The sequence below is a fragment of the Dipodomys merriami genome, unplaced genomic scaffold (genome assembly GCF_024711535.1).
Source record: "Dipodomys merriami isolate MVZ:Mamm:240054 unplaced genomic scaffold, mDipMer1.0.p SCAF_5, whole genome shotgun sequence".
Lineage (NCBI taxonomy): Eukaryota > Metazoa > Chordata > Mammalia > Rodentia > Heteromyidae > Dipodomys > Dipodomys merriami.
Window position 1 is genome coordinate 56324151 of NW_027206068.1, and position 22597 is coordinate 56346747.

The 22597-nt window shown below is 37.5% G+C and overlaps 1 protein-coding gene across 1 annotated transcript in view; it reads right to left on the reverse strand.

Moving 5' to 3' along the window:
* Iqub (IQ motif and ubiquitin domain containing) overlaps positions 1 to 17128 on the reverse strand; it is a 57762-nt gene extending 40634 nt beyond the window's left edge. Inside the window, exons 1-6 of the mRNA XM_069997294.1 lie at positions 17050 to 17128; positions 15113 to 15507; positions 9672 to 9806; positions 7078 to 7239; positions 6822 to 6994; positions 6214 to 6369 (exon numbers count right to left, since the gene is read on the reverse strand). Of these exons, the coding sequence (XP_069853395.1) occupies positions 6214 to 6369; positions 6822 to 6994; positions 7078 to 7239; positions 9672 to 9806; positions 15113 to 15503 (1017 nt within the window). The 5' untranslated portion in view covers positions 15504 to 15507; positions 17050 to 17128. The remainder of the gene's footprint in view (positions 1 to 6213; positions 6370 to 6821; positions 6995 to 7077; positions 7240 to 9671; positions 9807 to 15112; positions 15508 to 17049) is intronic.
* Positions 17129 to 22597: the final 5469 nt, after the last annotated feature.

A 22597-nucleotide genomic window follows, 5' to 3' on the forward strand; every position in this document is an offset into this window, starting at 1 on the left:
CATGGACAAATTATGTCAGTGTTCCTTCATTTTGAAATCTACAGGAAGCTGTTAGGATGATGTATAGACTCAAGTAAAACTTGGTTTCAGTCTTCTCTCTTCTACTTGCTAGTCTGATGTTGATTAAGTTACTTTATATCTCTGTGCTCTTTCATCCTCATCTGTAAAATAAAGATAATGATAGTGTACATGAAAGTGCTGCGCCTAGACTGGTACATGCCCTCAAAAATGTTTGCAATGTATGCCTGGGTGCTGGTGGCTCATGCCTGTAATCCTAGCTAAGTGGGAATCTGAGATCTGAGAATCACATTTCAAAACCAGCCCAGGAAGAAAAGTTCAGGAGACTCTTTATCTCCATTTAACCAGGAAAAGGCTGGGGGTGAAGGTGTGGTTCAAATGGTAAAGTGCTAGCATTGAACTAAATAGCCAAGCAAGCCCTGAGCTCAAGCCCCAGTATGGCACAAATAGTTATCTCTAGCTAACTTAATTGCCAGAAGCATAAACATATATTTCAAGCAAAACTGCATCTCCTAAACACAGTAAGATATGTGTGAAAACAATCAGAGGCAAATTAGGTTAAAAGGGAGGTTAAAGCAAATAATTATTAAACTGTATGAACTGTAATATATTTGGTAGTATGCCATTGCTTACACCATCAAAGAGTTCATGACATAGGTGCAAGGTTTATGATAAATAATTGCAGAGCTGTCACTGCAAGATTGAAGACCAAACATGTGTGACTGACACATTTCTGTCATCCTAATGCCAGATATTTACAGAGAGAATATGTAGAGAGGGAATCAATAGAGACACTGGAAGGCACTTTTGAGATCCTCCAAAGAAACAGAAATTGGAAGAATCCATACTTGATGTAAATTGTGTAAATTGAAGGCAGAGGAGTCTGTAACCTAATTCTGCACCTAATGAAACACAAGAAGTGGCTCTCCAATTGTAATCCCAACACTGGAGGATGCTATGAGCCAGGTGAGCTACTTAAAAATTGCAAAGGAGGGCTGGGAAGGTGGCTCAGTGGTAGTGCGCTTGCCTTGCATGCCTGAGGCCCTGGGTTCGATTCCTCAGCACCACATAAGCAAAAAGAAAAAAGCCGGAAGTGGCACTGTGGCTCAAGTGGTAGAGTGCTAGCCTTGAGCTGAAAAGCTGAGGGACAGTGCCCAGGCCCAGAGTTCAGGCCCCACAACTGGACCCAAAAAAATTGCAAAAGGGAGAGCACCTCTAAAGCAACTTAGGCAAAGAGTGGCAGAAATATTTGATGTTAGGAAAATGTGAGTATTATTCCCAAAGGCTGATGATAGTGTTATACTGTCAAACCAACAGGGTTGTGTTTCTGGCATATTGTGCTGTTAGCATGTTGTCTACTAAGAATCTCTGTTTTCTGTGAGTACTTAAGGATAGCCAAATATGTGGGGGAAAAGCCATCAGTATAAAAAGACCTCCAACAAAGAACTGATATGACTTTGAAGCAGAATTACTAGAATCACATTCTTCTAAGAGAGGTAGCCTATATCAACAGCAATGCAAATTTTCAGACCTCATGCCAGAATTCCTGAATCTGAAATTGGTATGGAGCACAGAATTGTGGGTAATTATTCATACTGAAGATAAAGTTTTAGGGCCACTTTACTAAAGTAAAACAGAGTCAGAACCCAAGGTCTGAGTAGAAGTAGTTAATATTTTTAGAGCAAAGAAAAAGCTATTGGTATAAGGCAATCAATTAAAAGGCCATCAAAATTTCTCACTTTTTAAAATGTGTATAAAAGTCAATATGTTATATATTAGCTTAGGTGCTCTTAACCTTGTTAAATATATAAATGGAACAAAAATATAGTTATTTAAATAATAGACACATTATTAACCTCATGTAGTAACCAAGATATGAACAGGCAGTTTAGAGCTCATAAGAAAAGTCTGCCATAGATAAAAAATTGTTTACTACTTAGATGTCCCACATGGCTGGTCCACTTCCCATTATTTTCCAACCAGGAGAAGGGAAGATGTAAAAAGAACTCTTGCAGAGAAAATACTCAGATGTACCTCACATTATTGCCTATTAAATTGTCCAGATCTTAGTTACATGGAGTCACTGAATATGTCATGAATCCAGGTAAAAGTTAACTTTGAGTGGAGGATGATTGTTAGTAGAGAGCTAGTTGTTGTCATCTATCTAATCTGTAGAACAGATATGCATATCTGATAGATCAAATAGATTCACAGATATGATTATTCATAGAACTATCCGAACCCGGGCTGGGAAGGTGGCTCAGTGGTATAGCGCTTGCCTTGCATGCCTGAGGCCCTGGGTTCGATTCCTCAGCACCACATAAACAAAAAGAAAAAAGCCAGAAGTGGTGCTATGGCTCAAGTGGTAGAGCGCTAGCCTTAAGCTGAAGAGCTGAGGGAGAGCGCCCAGGCCCAGAGTGCAGGATCCACGACCGCACCCAAAAAAAAAAAAAAAGAACTATCCAAACATATATGTATATGTATATGTAGGTGAAGGCATTAATAGGCAAAAGTTATACAGGAATATATTTTAGAATACAGAGGTAAAGGTCATTTAAAATTAGAAAGATTTGAGGAAAAACTAGAAATATGAAAGATTTATCCAGACATTCCAAAATATATCTCTTCGGAGTTCCAGAGGAAATGAAGAAAGTTGAGTACAGAAATTACTCAATAGGTAATAAACAGGTCCTAAAATTCAAAGGTGCAAAAGGTTTATTATTGAGCCTCAAACACATCACACTCTTACAGAACACCAGATAAATTAAGGACCCTAAAAACATCTAGAAAGAGAAAACAAAGAAATGAGAACCATATTGATATCCAACTCACAATTTATAAGAGCTTCAAAGTAATTCAGAAAAAAGATTTCTGGTTTGATTTTGACCTAAACTCAAACCAAAACACACATATTAGGTTTAACTAGTATGGATTTGAGTGCATTACTTCCTATGTAGTAACTGAAAGAATTACTGGAGGTGTATTCCACTAAGAATAGATTAAAGAGGGAAAATCAAAGCAGTGAGGAAAATTTTCATATTAAGCTAAATATATTTTATTTTTTAATATCAGACATGTACTATCTTAAGTATGTAAAAACAATGATCTACAATTGTACTTATATAGTAAATAATTCTAATTCCTTCAGTAGATAAGAGGAATGATGGTGGAAGATGTGAGGTAAAGTCTGTTAAGATCCTTCAGTTGTCTGTGGATGAAATACACAGTCCAGTGACATACATTTTGGTACAAAGCAAAGGTATGTTTAAAAGTTTTATTAGCAACTGTTAGAAAAATATGGGTAATGTGCTTACTTCTAAACTATGAAAGATTCACACGATGAAAAAGTTTCACCAAACTGATTAAGAATGAGAAAAGGCCAATAAATGAACAAAAAAATCAACAAGAATGATTAATTAAAACAAGATTAGATCACAGTTACAAGTACATATAAACCAGTCTTCATGTCTAATATAATCCTGCCTAAAACAAGAAAATTCTAAACCAAATACTAAGCATTAAACTATAGAAGCCATAGAAAGAATAAAGCAAACATGGCCCAAGTAGAAATGAATCACAGAAGAAAGAAAGACTTCTTAATTGGAAGTTTACACCATACTGGCTTTTGACTATTCCCTGTTTATACTTCACTCCTTACTTCTACCTCTCACAAAACCTCCAACTTACTTTCCAAGATTCTGTGGGACAAATCTTTGTGGCCACTGATGCCATCCACTTTGGCAGTCATTTAGATTTTACCCCTTTTCTGCTAGTTAAGTAAAATTAACACTTGTCCATCTATTTTAGAACTGACATCATATTGACATTTATTCTTTTCTAGTCTCATGTGTTCTTTGTCCTTGTATATATGTGTGTGTGTGTGTGTGTGTGTGTGTGTGTGTGTGTGTGTGTGTATGTAAATACATATATACACTAAAGAAACAAAAATCCCTTTATTATTGTTTGAGTTTAGAAAGTGGTGTCAGGAGCTCTATTTCTCTACCTAATATCCTATCTTCACTATTTCTCTTCCTAAGAAAAATCTCAACATTTTTGAGGAGCAACATGCTCCTTTGAAGATGTATTTATCACAAACTTTTGTCTAGGGAGAGTCACATGACACTAGGCTGACCAGTAAGATGTAATTGGAGGTCATTGGGCAAGGCTTTGGGGGAAGCCTTTGAATGCTGTACACATTAAGACACGCTCCCTTGACTGTTCTCCTTTCTTTGCAGAAGGCTGGCCTGATGGTGCTTTTTAGTCAGAAATTTTACCACTGAATTGTAACAAATTCATGAGGAGAGTCATGAGCTGGAAAGACAGAATACACTGTACAGCCACCATCCAAACTCAATACATACAGCGAGAAAGTAAAAATTAGCAGGGAAAAGTCTGGAATCGGGTGCTACTTAAGTCAGGTGCAAAGTTAACGAAGTGAACAGGAAACAATATTTCTCCCACGGACGCTCTATGGCTATGAAATGTCAAGCAATGTTATTCTTGGAAGGACTACAATTCTCTTATTCAACAAGAAACCTTGTTCTCTAGGCTCATAAGCTGTCAACGACGTTGCTGTTTGAAATGAGATCAGTAAGAATGCGACATCCCACCCTTGCCTTAAGGATCCAAGTCGCTTTGACAGAAAAGCAGCCTTGCTTTACAACCAAGGTACAACTTCAGTGAACTTCAGAGAAGACACACAACATTCGACAAGCCTTTCAACTTTGCTCTGGAGGGAACCAGACGATGATCCACTTCCCAGTCCAGACCCTGAGGCGGATCCACTTACACACAGCCTTCTTTGTGCATCAAGACTACCCATAGAGACTACTTCCACAGAAAATTCAGTCTCCCTCACATTCTGTAAAACTTCATCTTTCCCCTTGTTTGGTAAGTCTAACAAAGTTAAACAGACTGGAATAATTTGCACTCATCAAACCAGATTTAAACTAGCCCCAGGGTTACACATCTCCCTCAAGTTAAAGAATCAATAGGCTTTAAGTTCACTTCTCAATATCGTTGGATAATTAGGCTAGAAAAACAGTCTACTTCCAAATTTCCAGTTGCTTAATATATATGTGTAAATAATTTAAATCACTGCTCTTGGGTCATCTTTACCAACCAAACAAAAATGACACTAAAAACAAAGGAGGGGGTAACAATGCTCCACAGGCACTGTACTCATTACCTTACTCATGTAACTGTAACCCCTGTACAGTATCTTTACAATTAAAAATACAAAGATAAATGACACTAAGAGACACCTATTATCTACAAGAAAACAAAAGGAGGTGAAAAAAGATACAGCATATAAACAATAAAATAAGTGCTGGAGTGGCTATCATAAGAGAAAATAGACTTGGATTCCTATTTGGGGTGCAATTACTCTGAAACATTACCTATATGCTTCTACTGTTAAATAGTAAGGGTAAGCGTCATAAGTACTGGGACTACTGATGGCCAAAGGCAACCCACAACTCACAAAGGACTTGAGATTCTCAAAGGAATGGGAAGAACCAGGTGTATTGAGGGTTTCAGTTACTGATCTGGGAATACTGGAGATAAAAGGTATTTCAGCAGGAGTGAAAGGTGACTCACACTCCAGTAGACTATTTCTCAATCTAATATAGCTTAGGGAACAGAGAGAGAAAGAGAGAGAGAGAGAGAGAGAGAGAGAGAGAGAGAGAGAGAGAGAGACAGAGACAGAGACAGAGACAGAGACAGAGACAGAGACAGAGACGAGACAGAGACACAGAGACAAAGAGACACAGAGACACAGAGACAGAGACACAGAGACACAGAGACAGAGACAGAGACAGAGAGTGAACAAATGGATTATACACTGAATTACTCACTTAACTTTCAGAGTTCATCCCAAATAAAAGCTATCTTGGTACTTACTGGAAGTGTGGCTCAAGTGGCAGAACATCAGCTGTGAGCAAAAATTCTGAGCCAGAACACAAGGCCCTAAGTTTAAGACTCAGTTTAAGCTCCAGTACCAGCAGGAAAGGGAAGGGAAGGGAAGGGAAGGGAAAGGAAGTGAAGGGAAGGGTGAAGAGGGAAGGGAGGGGAAGAGGGAAGGGAAGGAAGGGAAGGGAAGGGAAGGGAAGGGAAGGGAAGGGAAGGGAAGGGAAGGGAAGGGAAGGGAAGGGAAGGGAAGGGAAGGGAAGGGAAGGGAAGGGAAAGCAATCTTACCGCCTTTAACCTTTGAAGATGGTATTGTGCTGCTGTAAAATATCGTCCTGGAACGACCAGTTTATCTGTCATATTTGCTACATACACACCAATCTTAGTCATTTGTGTGGATGTTGTATTTGTAGTCTGTTGTAATCTCTTCTTCTCAGTAACTGTCTAAAGCAAAGTATTAAAAATTTTTATGAAAATTTTATTTATTTATTTATTTGTTTGTTTGTTTATTTTGGGTCCGGTTGTGGGGCCTGAACTCTGGACCTGGGCGCTGTCCCTCAGCTCTTCAGCTCAAGGCTAACACTCTCCCACTTGAGCACAGCGCCACTTCCGGCTTTTTTCTTTTTGTGTATGTGGTGCTGAGGAATCGAACCCAGGGCCTCAGGCATGCAAGGCAAGCGCTCTACCACTGAGCCACCTTCCCAGCCATAAAAATTTTTAAAGAATCTACCATATACATATATTTTTTAGAGAATATTTTTCTACACAGTCCATTTTTCTTTACAGTCTTAACTGTCACACAGTCAGGAGAATTTAATTTGAGAGAATCACTAAGTATATAGCAGTTATTGATTTTATAATTATGTAAACCTAAATGTAAATATGAAAACACTCACCTGCGTATCTCTACAAAACAGATTGGGTTTATAGGGAATCTTTTTAGGCACAGTTTGTGATCCAGCATTGTGGTATTCCACTCCTGTTATTTTATGTCTAAAGCCACCAAGGAATGGCTTGTGGAAGTCAGATTTTATTAACTCCACAGTGATGTCCTTGAACAGATTAGTGCCTATGGGGATAAAACCAAGACTGGATGAAATGCAGCTACAAAGGGATTCAACTGCTTCATCCGAAAGGCAAGAAATAGCTCACCAGTTTGAACACTGACTGAAATGATTTTAGAAAATGGCTGCAATCCTTCTATTCTTTTGATTGGAAATATATCTGTGCATGTAGAAAATATGTCCACTTGTACAGTTTCCATTGGCTTAACTCCTTGCTGTATAAAACAATCCTTGTCTTTAAGAATTTTTCCTAAAAAAAAAGAAAGAAAATTTAAAGTGGTTTTTCTTTTTCTTTTTTTAACAGAGAAAGGGTTACTTCTTTTCGGTATTCCTTTTAATGGAGCAATAGAATTGTGTGTATTTTAAATGGCACACGTGGTATTTTGATGCATGTACACAATGAGGAATGAATAAATCAAAATAATTTATATATTCATTACTTACTTTTGTGATGAGAACATTAAGAATGTATTATCTTAGAAATTTTCAGTTATACAATATATTGTGGGGAATTGAGGGGGGAGAGCACATACATGTACCAGTCCTGCGGCATGAACTCAGGGCCTGGGCTCTGTCCTTGAGCTTCTTTTACTCAAGGATAGTACTCTACCACTAGCCACAACTCCACTTGTGGCCTTTTTGTTGTTGTAGTTTAGTGGAGAAGAGAGCTTCACAGATTTTCCTGCCTGGGCTGGGTTCAAGTCACGATCCTCAGATCCCAGACTCACAAGTGGCTAAGATTACAGGGATGAGCTTCTGGTACTCAACAATATATAATACCTGGTTATTAAATTATAGTTGCCACGATGTACTAAAAGCTATAGCAATGGCTAACTCATTTTAAGGAGTTTGTAGAAACCCAGATCATTAAATTACTAAATTCCCTACTAAGGATTTCCCCCTCTTTTGCGGGGGAGGGAGGAGGGAGACAGGTAGTTCTTAGGTTTGAGCTCAAGGCCTAGTGATGTCCCTTGGCATCTGTCTTAAGGAATGTCTGGTATAGAATCGAGATCTTGTTGTTGCTACTGACATGAAGTATTACCCTGTGAAATACCTGGTACTCATAGGGAAGGAAGGGCAAAGGATAGAGAGATCTTAAGTATCACCAGGTAGAAAGCTCTTTCCTCTCCAGTGTGGAACTTCAGCTTTGATTTAATGTCTAGCAGTTTTTAATTCCCTCACATTTCAGTTCAGACTGTGCATGTAGAAAATATTTCCACTTGTACAGTTTCCATTGGCTTAACTCCTTGCTGTATAAAACAATCCTTGTCTTTAAGAATTTTTCAGTTCAGACTGAAATGTGGACATATGACTTCACAGAGGTTTTCAGACTGAAATGTTGGACATATGACTTCACAGAGGTTCCCTCAGTTTTAGATTCTTTCTGAAAAAAACAACTAATAACAACAACAATAATGATGGTGATACTACTACCTACCCTAGAGGAACAGTACATGGATTAAATGATAAGACAGACCTCTTATAGAAATTCTAACACCTGCTAAGGACTCAATAAACTAATCATTAGAATCAGCATGCATCATCACTATTATCATTAATTGTTTACATTTGACCTTGTTTTCCAAATCAAATCAGTTATTGAATAAATCTTAAATTTAAGAGGGTATACATTGACTATCATGAATTTTTTTTTGAAATTGAATAGTTTTCTTTCTGGATACTTTTGTTATCATTTTTATAAGTCAGTAACAGATCTGTATAAGCTAAAATATGAAGATTTGTTTGTGCACATTCTATAAAAACAAGAATTTAGTTGTTAGTCTTGTTTACTATCAGAGGTATGAAGGCTATATCTGATCATCACACAAGACTATATAACTTCAGTATGGCTTTTTACTATCATCCACAAACTATTAATAAACCTGATATTATATATCAATATACAGCAAACTCAGAAAATATTTTCAAATGCTCACTTGATTTTTTTGTGCTCAAGGCTAATGCTCTACCACTTGAGCCACACCTCCACTACTGGCTTTTTGCTAGTTGATTAGAGACAGGAATCTTTTTTAGTTTTCTTCCAAGGGTGGCCTCTTGAGTAGCTAGGATTACAGGTATGAGCTACCAGTGCCTGATTAGAAACTTTTTAACACTACCCAAGAGCTCCAGGTTTTCTCATCCCTTTGAAATTTAGCACAAGTATGAATATTTAATTAATCAAAACTTCTAAAATCTTCCAGGTTCCTCTTGGGCCCAATTTCATTTTAACATTTGTGCATTATGGGTAGTTATTGCATGCTTCCTTACTATTCTGAAACAAGTTAAGAACATGAATCATGTGTCATGATTAGGTTCTTAGCAAAGTATCTAGAACAGAATGGCTCTTCTATAGAAGTGTGTTAACTGAATGACTACAAAACCATACTATGCTAAAATAGTAAATACTCAAATATTTCATTTAATAAATCAGAAAGAGAGGGGTGAGGAGTTGGAGAGGGGAAAGGATGGGAAGGGGAAACAACAGAGGAGGTAACAATGCTTGATAAGAAATGTACTCACTATTTGCCCATGTAATTGTAACCCCTCTGTATGGTATTTTCACAGTAAAAAAAGAAAAGTAAAAAATTAAAATTAAAATTTAAAAAAAGAAATCAGAAATCTAGATTGTTCATATGCTCAATCTTGAAAAGTCTTGATAAATATATTAGCCTCCAAACTTACCTGCATATTTTACCTGCAGTGCATAGGCTGGGATACCTAATAACTGTGAAAAATGATCCTTGAGGTATTTAATCATGCAGTCAACTTTAAAAGACATTGTAATTTCCTGGCCAATGGGAACAAGTACAACTTTTACTGTAGGAAAAAAAAAAGAAAGGATATAATGGCAGTCCAATAAAGCAAGTGCCAGCAATTTATTTACCCTCCACAATCAGGTACAGAATTACAGGCAGATGTGTGTGTGTGTGTGTGAGAGAGAGAGAGAGAGAGAGAGAGAGAGAGAGAGAGAGAGAGAGAGAGAGAGAGAGAGGAGCATTTGAACGCAGAACCTCATGTTTGCTAGGCAGGATCTTGAGCTTTGCCCAAGGCCCTTTTTTGCTTTATTTTTCAAGCAGTGTTTCCATTTTTCCCCCTTGGGGCTTAGCCTCAGACAATGATTCTCCTGCCCACCACTTCCCATGTACTAGAGAAGACAGGTACATATCTCCACACCCAGCTTATTTGTTGTGATGGGGTCCCACTAACATTTTGTTGAGGCTAGACTCAAACAGTGATTTTCCCAATCTCTGCCTCTTAAATAGTTGGGATTACAACAGAAAACTATTATGCTTGTCTTTGTGGTACTGGGGTCTGAATGGGGTTGCAGGCTTGCTAAGCAGGGTGCTGCCATTTGAGCCACACTTTCACTCCTAATGAGCTGATTATTAATGACATAGAATGTAGGTTGCTGCATTCCCCAACACACTCAACTGTAGAAGAGAAGTGACTAAGAATGGAGCCACAAACATTTGAAAAAAAAAAAACCAGAAAGACTTGGAAAAAATCATATTAAGTGAAGTAAGCCAGACCCAAAGAAACACAGACTCCAAGGTTTCCCTCATTTGTAATAATTAGTTTATGCCTATGATAGTCCTAGCAGGGGATCACAATAGCTCCATAGCTAGGTACATATGACAATATATATAATGATGCTAATCAAAATCAACTCCAAGATATGGAAACAAGAGGTTGTTGCTGTTGTGCTGTTGTTGTTCGTTCTTGGTTTTGTTTTTTTAGTGTACTGTTTGTTTATTTCTTTTGTCTTTTCTTTTGTCCTCTGGTTTATTATTCCCTGTGGTCACTGTTTCTGATTTCAGTGCCCTTTGTCTTGTAGATAAGTTTATCTGATTTTGAAAAGGGAAAGGGAATCACAGAAATGGTGGGACAAACGGGGAACCAATGCAATAGTGATACTCATTAGACACTCTGTTGGAAATAAACCTTATAACTTCAGGGGGAAGGGAGTGGATGGGAGGGAAAGTTGCAGAAAGAGTAGGAGGGGTAACACTGTTAGAAAATACATGTACTCATTACCTTATGTATGTAACTGTAACCCCTCTGTATATCACCTTCACAATAAAATACAAAATAGCATTATATAATTTATTCTCTACTGCAAACACTTTACACAATCACTGACATTGTCTACCTTACACTTCACTATACAAAAGAAGATACTTGAATGGTAAAAATAAAAATGTTATCATCAAATGATTATTCTTCACAAATTACAGGAAAGAAATAGTCTTTAAAACTATTATGAGCTAGCCGGGTGCCGGTGGCTCATGCCTGTAATCCTAGCTACTCAGGAGGCTGAGATCTGAGGTTCAAAGTTCAAAGCTAGCCCGGGCAGGAAACTCCATGAGACTCTTATCTCTAATGAACTACTAGAAAGCTGGAAGTGTTGCTGTGGCTCAAGTGGTAGAGCACTGGCCTTGAGCTGAAGAGTGCAGGGACAGCGCCCAGGCCCAGAATTCAAGTCCCACGAACGACCAAAAAAAATAAAAAAAGAAAGAGGAGGAGGAGGAGGAGGAGGAGGAGGAGGAGGAGGAGGAGGAGGAGGAGGAGGAGGAGGAGGAGGAGGAGGAGGAGGAGAAGGAGGAGGAGAAGGAGGAGGAGAAGGAGGAGGAGAAGGAGGAGGAGAAGGAGGAGGAGGAGGAGGAGAAGAAGAAGAAGAAGAAGAAGAAGAAGAAGAAGAAGAAGAAGAAGAAGAAGAAGAAGAAGAAGAAGAAGAAGAAGAAGAAGGAAGAAGAAGAAGGAAGAAGAAGAAGAAGAAGAAGAAGAAGAAGAAGAAGAAGAAGAAGAAGAAGAAGAAGAAGAAGAAGAAGAAGAAGAAGAAGAAGAAGAAGAAGAAGAAGAAGAAGAAGAAGAAGAAGAAGAAGAAGAAGAAGAAGAAGAAGAAGAAGAAGAAGAAGAAGAAGAAGAAGAAGAAGAAGAAGAAGAAGAAGAAGAAGAAGAAGAAGAAGAAGAAGAAGAAGAAGAAGAAGAAGAAGAAGAAAACTATTATGAGCCAGGCACCGATGGCTCAGACCTGTAATCCCAGCTACTAAGGAAGCTGGATCTGAGGATCATGGTTCAAAGCCAGCACAGGCAGAAAAGTCTCCGTGAGATTCTTATTTCTAATTAACCACGCAACAACTGGAAGTAGTACTGTGGCTCAAGTGTTAGAGCACTAGCTTTGAGCCCAAAGAGGCTCAGGGACAGGGCTCATACCCTGAGGTCAAGCCCTAAAACTGACAAAAAACAAAAAAACAAACAGAAGGACAAAAAAACTATTACTATTCTTTTATATCTATAGTCTTTAAATATCAATAAAGACTACATATTAACATGGACCGTAAAATGCATAGTAAGTGTAAAAAATAATATTTCTAGATTTTAAACCTGACATTTTCATAAAGCTATAAGAGACATACATTAACAATCAATCCCATTACAAAATGTATGTATTAACAAGATTAGAATTATTTAAGCTTGTTAAAAACTTTTCTTACAAATCTATATGAACAAAAAGGATACAGTCCAATGTTAAACAGATATAAACATCAGAAGTCCATTTTAATTGTTTTACAGGTACAGAAATTTGTGATTGGTTTTTAAAAGTTGTGATCAGTTGTGATTTTAATTATTTTATGGGTACAGAAAGTTGTAATAGTTTTAAATGTTGTTATTAGTGAAAACATTTTAAAATTTTCATGCTAGGGGCATATTGAGCTCTGGGAAAGGGAGGTACACTAAAATGTTTATAATGTTCAGAAAGTAAGGACCAAGACATGTTCTAGGTAACTATGGATTTGTTATTAGAGAATTACATAACAGTACCTAATGGTATTCTAGCCTAAATGTCTCTCATAGGCAGGGAAACTGACCCATGCCAGAATTGAGGAAGCAAAACTTTGTCTTGAATATTACTGATAAATTTGAAGTGAAGTACTCACTCATGATTCTCCTGGCACTTGAATATTAGTCTTTCAGTATTGTATGCTCTCAGGGATTTGGGGACGGAGGTGAATTCTGTTAGTACACTTGTCCCTTTTCTGCTGCCTAGAGCCGCATTACCCCTGTGAAATCTTGATGGTTTACAAAGTCCTCTGAATTTCCTTATGTTATCATAACTTTATACCAAAGTGGACCTATTTTGATATTGCTTTGTCATGAAAATGTTATTAGAACTCCAGCAAATTATTTTCCCCCTGAATCTGTACTGAAGACAAAAGACTGGTTTGCAAAGGACAGGCTTAGTAAGGAGAGATTCCAGATGAAGCCCTTGTCTACATGAATGATAGGTGTGTGTATTAATGTCATATCCACAACCAGTTCTCTAATGACAGCTTTGGAAGGTCCCCGTGGGACATGTAAAACCCTGCCTTTGAGAGAAAACCTTTCAGTCATGATGAAATCTCTTTAAAGCTCTTCAGTCTGTGAACAAAACTTGTTGATACACAATGAACCCTAAATTGCTCTGTCTGGAGGAATATGGCCCTATTTTGAATGTTGCTTTGGGCCCAGCAGTCAAGACAAGCAATATGAACCATCAAGGTCTCCGGAAGTGGTACCTGCTTTGGTTTTTGACATTCAGCTTCCTTGCAGATCCTTGTGAAAACGATTGTGTGTATGGAGCTTGAAGGTCTTGTGGCTGCAGGAGATGCCTGGGTGCTGTGGGCTGGCCTTGTGGAGAGGTCAGTTTGAAAACTTGATGTCAGCAGCTTGGGAGCTTTTCCAAGTCTGAGGATTTGAGCTGCACTGTTCGTTTAACATTGTGTCCTATAAGTTTGTACCTGCCAAACATCGGATTAACTCCCAGAAAGTCCCTTTCTTGCTGTGACAGGTCAGGTCCAAGTCTCAGAAGCACTGAGTTACTGTGTAGCACAATTGTGCATGTCACCCACAGCTGAGAGGCTTGTTTTAGGAAAGGTACTGCTCTTCCTTTCACATTAACCAAAAAAAAATCTCTTTTTTAATCTGTTCACAAATGGTTTTCTTATTGATTATATTGGATTGTCTCTTCTTATAGAGAGACTCTCTTTGGCCAACATATGGCAGTTGATACTAATGCATGTTTTATGTAAAAAGCCAGGTGCCATTGGCTCACCCTGTAATCCTAACTACTCAGAGGCTGACATCTGAGGGTCACAGATCAAAGCCAGCCTGAGCTAGAAAGTCCCTGAGACTCTATCGCCAATTAATTACGAGAAAGAAAAAAAAAAAACACAACAGAAGTGGAGCTGTGGCTTCAAGTGATAGAGCACTAGCCTTGAACAAAAGAGCTCAAGGATAGCACTCAGGCCCTGAGTTCTAGCCCCAGGACTGACAAAAAAAATTTACATTGAGTAATGAAATTGTCATATTCAGATCTTATATAATGGCTTCATTACTTTTCTCTCCTTCCTTGCCATTTGTTTTTTTGTAGTATGCACACAAGCATAAACTACTCTGCTATTTTCAAATGCTGCATTTTACTGGGTAAAGTAAGCTAACATTACTGTTGTTATATGATGTTCCACTAAGAACTCATGGATAAGGAGAAAAAGAAAAGATGACTTAATTGCTTTCTTCCCAACCACCTTGTTGTTCTTGGTCTCACTGTTCTGTTATCAACAATGTAGGAATGCCTACAAACTCTCCACATTGTTTTTTATATGTCTTTAAAACTGACCTACAATGAAAAATAAAAATTTTTTCCAAAGCTAAAAATAAGGTTAACACTAGGCAGACTGCAGAAATATGTAAAAGCAACATGAAATGTGGCGTGAACACTGAATATGAATCTAGAAAATCTGGTATCAAGTCCTCATCCCACCTTTTTCTAGCTACATCCTACAATCAAGTGCAAATTATTATGCGATAGAAATTCAGTTATACTCAAGAGTTGACCAGCCATTTTCCTAGGTCCTTAAGCAAACCTATTTCATTTGAAAATATATTTGCATATGAATTTACAATGTAATGATGTTCACTTATTGCAGAAGAATAGATACTGCAGAAGAGAACCTTTCACACACAGTATGGAAGTTTGATTTTCAAGGGAGAGTAGCATGAAATCTGAGTAAGTCTTCAAACAAAAACATATGATCAAACAAGGAAAAGCAAGAAAATATTACCCTTTGTTCTCTAGGACATACCTGTTATTGAAGATTCCTTTGATGATATGCCCAAAGTCTTCTTTGCAGCCTTTATTCTATTCAAAAATGTCAGATTACTATCACTTAGTAAGTCTTGTTCTGACTCTTTCTCATTATATTGGGTTGTTTGCTGCTGTTCAAGGCTAACTACGGATTTACTTAAGAAGTCCTCTGGGAGTTGTTCTGATTCTGACATTGGAAGTGTGTATTCACTAGGAACAAATGTTTCCTCCTCATCACTGGATTCCTCAAGTTCAAATTCTTGCTCTTCCATTAGATATTCTTGAAATTCTCCTGAGGGAACTGTAGTATAGACATTTTCTAAAGCTTCATCATTTCTTTCTGTTGACTCAGCTGCATTCAGAATAGCTTCTTCCTCTTGGTCAGACATGTTCCTAAATTTGAGAAAAAGGAATATATTTACTACCTATATAAGAGTTCCTACACCAATTAGCAAAATCTTTGCTGGTATAAGGAATATAATATACTATAAAGTTGGTCATTATTAGATGGTTATTATGGCATTAATGACAGGCATCAAATAAGAACTGATACCATTTTAATAAAAACAGAAATTAAAATTAATATAAATAGAACCTCAAGACAAGAATTATGAGAGCAATATTCAGTGAACATGTGGAAAAAGCACTTGAAAATATCTGCCATTTCTTAGTCTTCTTAAGGATTTGTTGGGCTAGGAAGCAGGCTCAGTGGTAGAGTGCTTGCCTCCCATGCATGAGGGCCTGGGTTCAATTCCTCAGCACCACATAAGCCAGAAGTGGCACTGTAGCTCAAGTGGTAGGGCACTAGCCTTGAGATGAAGAGCTGAGGGACAGTGCCCAGGCCCAGAGTTCAGCCCCCATGACCGCCAAAAAAAAAAAAAAAAAAAAAAAGGATTTTTTGAATTGCTGAATATAAAACCAACATGGTATTTATGCTCTGGCATTAAAAATGATTAGAAGCTCTAGTAGGCCAGCCAGCTCCTCTGTAACTGTACATTCAGCATTAAGCTCTGCTCTCACAGATTAGAGCAGATATCACCAATCTGCATCTGGCTTTCTATACCTATTTAAATTTTAATTCTGCTTTAGAACTTATTTTCCCCTTAGCATAGTCTTAGCATTCCTTAACATTTATTTCTACTTTAACATGACATTCATATACATTTTTTCAAGAAGTTCATTGAAATTTCATCTCAGGGCTAAATTGCATTAAATTCAACTGTTACTCTATTGATGGACATTCAAGCTGTCTCTAGTTTTGTAATGTTAGAAATAGGACTGTGATGAATGTGCATACATACATATATATATATATATATATACATGTGTGAGCATGCTATAAAATACACTCCTATAATTAAAGTAAATAAATAAAATGCAGGCAAATCTTATTTCTGTTAAATCCTATCAAACTGATTTCTAAAATGACAATACCATATTTTGCCCCTCAAAACAGCCTTTTGACATTTCCTTACATCCTATTATTATGAGTTTTAATTAAATACTTCTGTTACAATTATACTCGCAATTGGGGAATCTACTTTATAGATGTGCTACTTTCAAGATGTGCTTAGACACATATCACAATGAAACATAAATATATATTCATGCATACATACACGTACACATACAATGTAGTAAGCCTGTAAATACTAACAAATGATTCCGAGATGTAGAATGTTGTAAAACAGCATGCACAATGTCACATGATCAACTATATGTTTGTATATGCATAAACTGCTTATGGAAGGTCAACCAGTGATGGGAGGAAAATGGGTAAAAGAAAGGTTTTCCCTGTTTTTATTTGTTGAAATTTTTAAACATTAAGGTTCGATCCTTTCACACGGTTTAATCGTTGTCTAAAAATAAAAAGCTGTGCTAGTGTTGCATTTAAAATCCACCTTTTCACCTATTATCCATGTTTTCATCTCTTACCATTTAAAACTAGATTCGTCCAAAATACTAGTATATAAGGCAGATCCAGTCGTCCTTCTACTAAATAGGCCTGTTGATTCTTTTCACGTTATTTAGTGATGATCATGGGTGGGAGAGAGAAGGTTGCCTGGCCAGGAAAGTGTGAACGCTATGGATTTACTACAGACTGAGAATAACCTCAGGGAAAGAGTTTGCACAGGGCGGATCTGTGTATGCCCAGTCTCACTTGAGCGGTATTGGCCAGAGAAGCAATCGCGAGTGCTGTGCGATGCAGTACACACCCTAGCTGGCTGCTGTTGCTTCCAGATGCCAAATCCGAAAGAAGAAGCTAGGAAAGGAGCCAAGAAAGACGGGATGCTTTTACAAAGGCATTTAACATATGAAGGGCGGAGCATTTCTAACTGACAGAGGAGCTCTGGCAGGATTAGGGTCTCGCACAATCCAACGTTGGGGTCACCTGCACAAGACCGGGTCTTTGCGCTAGCCAGAAGAAGCTAGTCCCAAATTCTGTCCTCCTACCTGGCTAAGAATCGCAGCTACTCGGGGACAGCTAGTTTCCTTGAGCCTTGCAAGCAGCCTTCTGCACCCGCCAAGTGCACTGTTGCTTGCTGGCCGTATCCTAGCAACGGGCCCGTCACCACCCCTCCAGCTCCAGCTAAGGCACCGCCCACTGCACAGGACCCTTCTCCCCCGGGAAAGGGGAGGAGCCAGGCAAGGTGGTCACCTCCTAGCAACCTAGATCTGGGATGCTAAACTGTCTCCAAGAGTCCTCTCATACTTTCAAAACAAAAACAAACTAACAAAATCCAGAAATTTAAGCTTGCAGACTTTAAAAAAACAACTCCAAAATCGAGAGAAAATATAATTATCAGAGACAAGAAACTAGCAAAAGAAAACACAGGTGCACATCATTAAGTGCTTGTTTTGTTTGATCTAGGACTTGGCTTTTCGCTTCCTGGCAGCAAAGAGAAAAGTGAGAAACTGGGAAATAGTTCCCCTTATGCTAAAGATAAGCAAAGCTTTTGTTAAATACTAAATTTCAAGAGCTCTCCCCACTCCCATTATGACATTCTTTAGGAAAATTTTTTTTAAAAAAACACAGTAATTGTTGAGAAAAAGATCAAGTATATTCTTTTTTTTTATTATTGTGAAAATACCATACAGAGGGGTTACAATTACATGGGCAAGGTAATGAGTGCATTTCTTATCAAGCATTGTTGCCTACTCCTATTGTTTCCCCTACCGTCCCTTCTCATCTTCCCAGCACCACCAGCAGCATTCTTGCAAAGATAGTAACAAATTTCATGCGGCTATCATATAGCAGCTAACAATAAACATCATCACCAACTACTTAATTTCTGATTAATTCCCTAAAACCATTTTATTTTTTGCCAGTCCTGGAGCTTGAACTCAGGACCCGGGCATTGCCCCTGAGCTTCTTTTGCTCAAGGCTGGCACTATACCACTTGAGCCATAGTGCCACTTCCAGCTTTTTCTGCTTATGCAGTACTGAGGAACTTAACTCAGTGCTTCATGCATGGTAGGCAAGCACTCTACCACCAACCCACATTCTCATCCATTAAAACTATTTTATTGAATAACTTTTACTAGCTCACAGAGGTCTGATATGGAAGTTAGGATTGTACAGAAGTAGTCTGACTCTGCCTACAATTTTAAACCACTAGTTGGGGCTACTATGTTTAACACCCTTTGGTAACTTACTTTTAATTTTTTAAATTTTTTTTTGCTCGCTGTGGGGCCTGAACTCTGGGCCTGGGTGCTGTCCCTCAGCTTTTCAGCTCAAGGCTAGCACTCTACCACTGGAGCCACAGCGCCTCTTCCGGCTTTTTCTGCTTATGTGGTGCTGAGGAATTGAACCCAGGGCTTCATGCAAGCAAGGCAAGCACTCTATCACTGAGCCATCTTCCCAGCCCCACCCTTTGGTAATTTAAAAGAATGTTGTGTTAACATTTTTGTTATACATAGCACAAGTCCATTTCTACTTCATATTGATCATTTTGTTTTTGTACCTGTACCATTTTGCTAAAATTGCAGTTTGATCCCTCCAATAATTTTATGTATTTTCTATTTACTTATTTAAGATACCAGTACGGGGGATTAAACTTATGGCCTCACATTCTCATTTCACTTATAACTGGTACTCTACCACTTAAGGTACATCTCCTCTTTCTGGTTAATTGGAAGTAAACGTCTTGAGAATTGGGACATAAGAGTCTTGAGGATTTGTTAACCTAGACTGGCTTTGAACCTTGATTCTCAAATCAGCCTCCTGCATAGCTGAAATTATAGGTGGGAGCCACCAGAGTTGGCTTCTAAGAACTTAATTTCAATGTTACTGGGGGGCTGGAGGAGTCATACTATTTAAAAATACCTATTAGCCTATTAGAATATGAAACATTCTCAGATAAAATTGGTTTTGCTTTAGTAACAATGTTAATATTTTAATCACTTCTATACATGGATGAAAAAGAGAAAGAACACCCAGAGGAAAAAGAGGAGCACCCACATAAACTATTACAGTCTTTCAAGGAAACAGATTTTGGAGATGTTTCCAAACACCTCTGCCCATCTCCAAAGTCACAACATAACTTAAATTCTACCAATGATAAGAATTCCATTAAATATTCATTTTTCTGACTCTTCTTCAAGCTTTATCATTCACTGTCCTCCATATCAGAGATAGTATAAAAACCCTATGATTAGGAAAAGAGATGGGAAAGGGCCTTAGAAGTCTAGGTGGTAGAGAGCACTGAGTACTTGATACCTACTATGTTGTACTTTATTTTTAGTTTGCTATGAAGTTGACTTCATACAACACTACAATAGAAGCTACCCTAAATATGTAGGGTAGTTCATGCAGACAGAAAGGTAATGAGCACCTGAAAATAATACCTATCTCTCGCTTTTCTCTCTCTCACACACATACATACACACGCACATACACACAGGAAGATAGTTGGTTATATAAATGTAAATATGAGCTGCAATTTAGACTAACATTTTCTATTTTACTTTTCACCATAAAACCATACATTGTGGTTATCCAAGTGACTTACCTTTACCTCTCACAGACATCTTTGTTAATCTCAGCACTAAATATTTTTAAGTGCCCCATTTTTTTCAAAAATGCCACCTAGTGGCTCTATTAAAAGAATCAAGCATTTCAAAATATTTCCACTTCATTGCAGCTGGTTGAATCCATCTTTATACAAACGAGCAATAAAGTAGAAAAAAATTGTCAAAATAACTACATAGGTCTTAAAGATTATGTTTGAAAATGAACTTTGTAACTCAAGTGTAGATCTTGTTTTTGAATCACTTAAGAGAATGAAAATACAAAGCCATACTCAGTTTCCCGAAATTTCTTGGATAAGTTAAATATGTTTAAGGTTTTACTTATTTTTTCAAAGTAATATGGACCAGTACTTTATACTACATAATACAATGAATTTAGGGAAGCAGCTAATATTGAGAGAAATACCACAATGGCATTATGTCATTTAAGGTTAGTTTGTTGCCAGGTGTTATTTAAAAAAAAAAAAAAGTTTCAATTTTCAGAGCTTTTTGAAATTCATGTGAAGAATTGTGAACCTGTGATTAATCTGAAGAAAAGTAATTCACTCTTTGCTTAGAAATAGAGAAAAGTTCAACATTCTGTAATAACATAATAACACATCTTTAGGAAAGCTTGGTCCACCTTAAATTGAAGATCATTAAAAAAAAATTTAAATCTTTGCAACTGATAGTCAATACAGAAACTAATCTATCAAAAATTAAAGGGAGCTGTAAAATATTAGTTGCTATTATAAAACTAAAGATAACACTTAAACTTATTAGCAATGCATAGGAAACTAAATTCCTAAGTTTGAGGGTACATTTAAAAACAAATGTTTAATCTTGGGTCTGTTTTTTATGTAATATTTGCAGTATTCCTATTTCCCCACCACTCTGTGATCATGACGTATGTGTTGATACACTTCAGTTTGGATCCTTTGTATGATTGTGAGCACTCTAGTGAAACTACCTAAACATGAAATATGAGTAAAAACAAATGTGTACTAGCACACCGGGATAAGAAAGGAAAAATGGCAGAAAAGAAACAACTAGCTCTTGCTGGAGATTCTACCATTCTGAGACAAAATAAAATCAGGAATGTGGCCATGGAAAGAGACAGATTGCCTGGAAAGGTGAAGGCAACAACCAACAGCAGACAAAAACAGGTGAAGTCCAGAAATAAAGAACACAGACATACAAAAGAAACAATGGGCTTCTAAGATGGGGCACCTCAAAGGAAAAGACAATACCAACACACTCACCATCAGAGGAAGGAAGATAAAAAGCCGAGGGAATGCCTGACAATGAATCAGAGGTTGTTTAGAAAATACACAAAGTGAGAAGTCTATACTATGAAGTCCACCCTGCATGTCCTACATCCTGGTTTTCACACTGTATTGCAGCGGGGAAATCACCTTAGGAAAGGTCTTCTAGACAAACCTCTCAGCAGGGGAGAGAAGAACCAACATTTTGATATTGCCACTGATTTAATCAGTGTGGATCTAGAAAACAGGCTGTGACTTAAGATTCATAAACACAGATCTTCTTAATGAAAAGGAAGAAGACACTAAAGAGATGAAAATACTTCCACATAAAAAAGAAAAGATACTTCCAACTATGTTAAGGATAGGAAAAATTAATATTGTGACAAGGACCAAATTACTAAAAATGATCTGCAGATTCCTTACAATATTAAAATTCCTGTGACATTCTTTTTCTGTTTTATCACTTAATAATCACCCCAGGTAGAGTAATAAATAATATGACTATCATACGTAAAAGCCATTTTCATCCCAAAGAAACAAATACCCAGATACTGAAAGATTCTACACCAGGTTCAGATGTGGGACAAAAAGGGTATATATTCAGAATTATTTGCAGTAGTCAGAAATCTTAATTCTAATCTGGACGTTTATAAAGCATATAAAAAAAATACTTGGAAGAAGTAAATGAATGGCAGTAAAAACAAAAGAATAAATTGTTTTATGCCTTTTAGATAGCTGACCTATTAACACTGTCTACCATTGGAAGACTTTCACAAAGTAATATCCAGTTTACTTCTGCTCCTATTTGTTCAATTGTTAAAAACAAGTTTTAGGTTTGTTTTCATATCCCATACAGTCCAGCATCCCTAACATCTCCGAAAATAACATAATATCTAACTAGAAGCATGAGGTGCAGACTGTCCAGGTTCAAAATTGACTTCAAGACTCTAAAAACATTAACTTTCTCTTTGCCTCGGTTCCTCCACTACTCCATGTTACACAATTGAGAATAGCAGAACTCAATGGATTCTGCTTTCCTTATAGCAGCAGAGATGATTTGTATTAACACCCTCAACTGTGGTGTACATTTAACTACTGAAATTACCTTAATACTATGTTAACTCATATTTGAGGTTCAAAAATATTAACGATGCTGGGCATTGGTAGCCTGTAATCCTAGTGACTCATGAGGCTGAGATCTGAGGGTA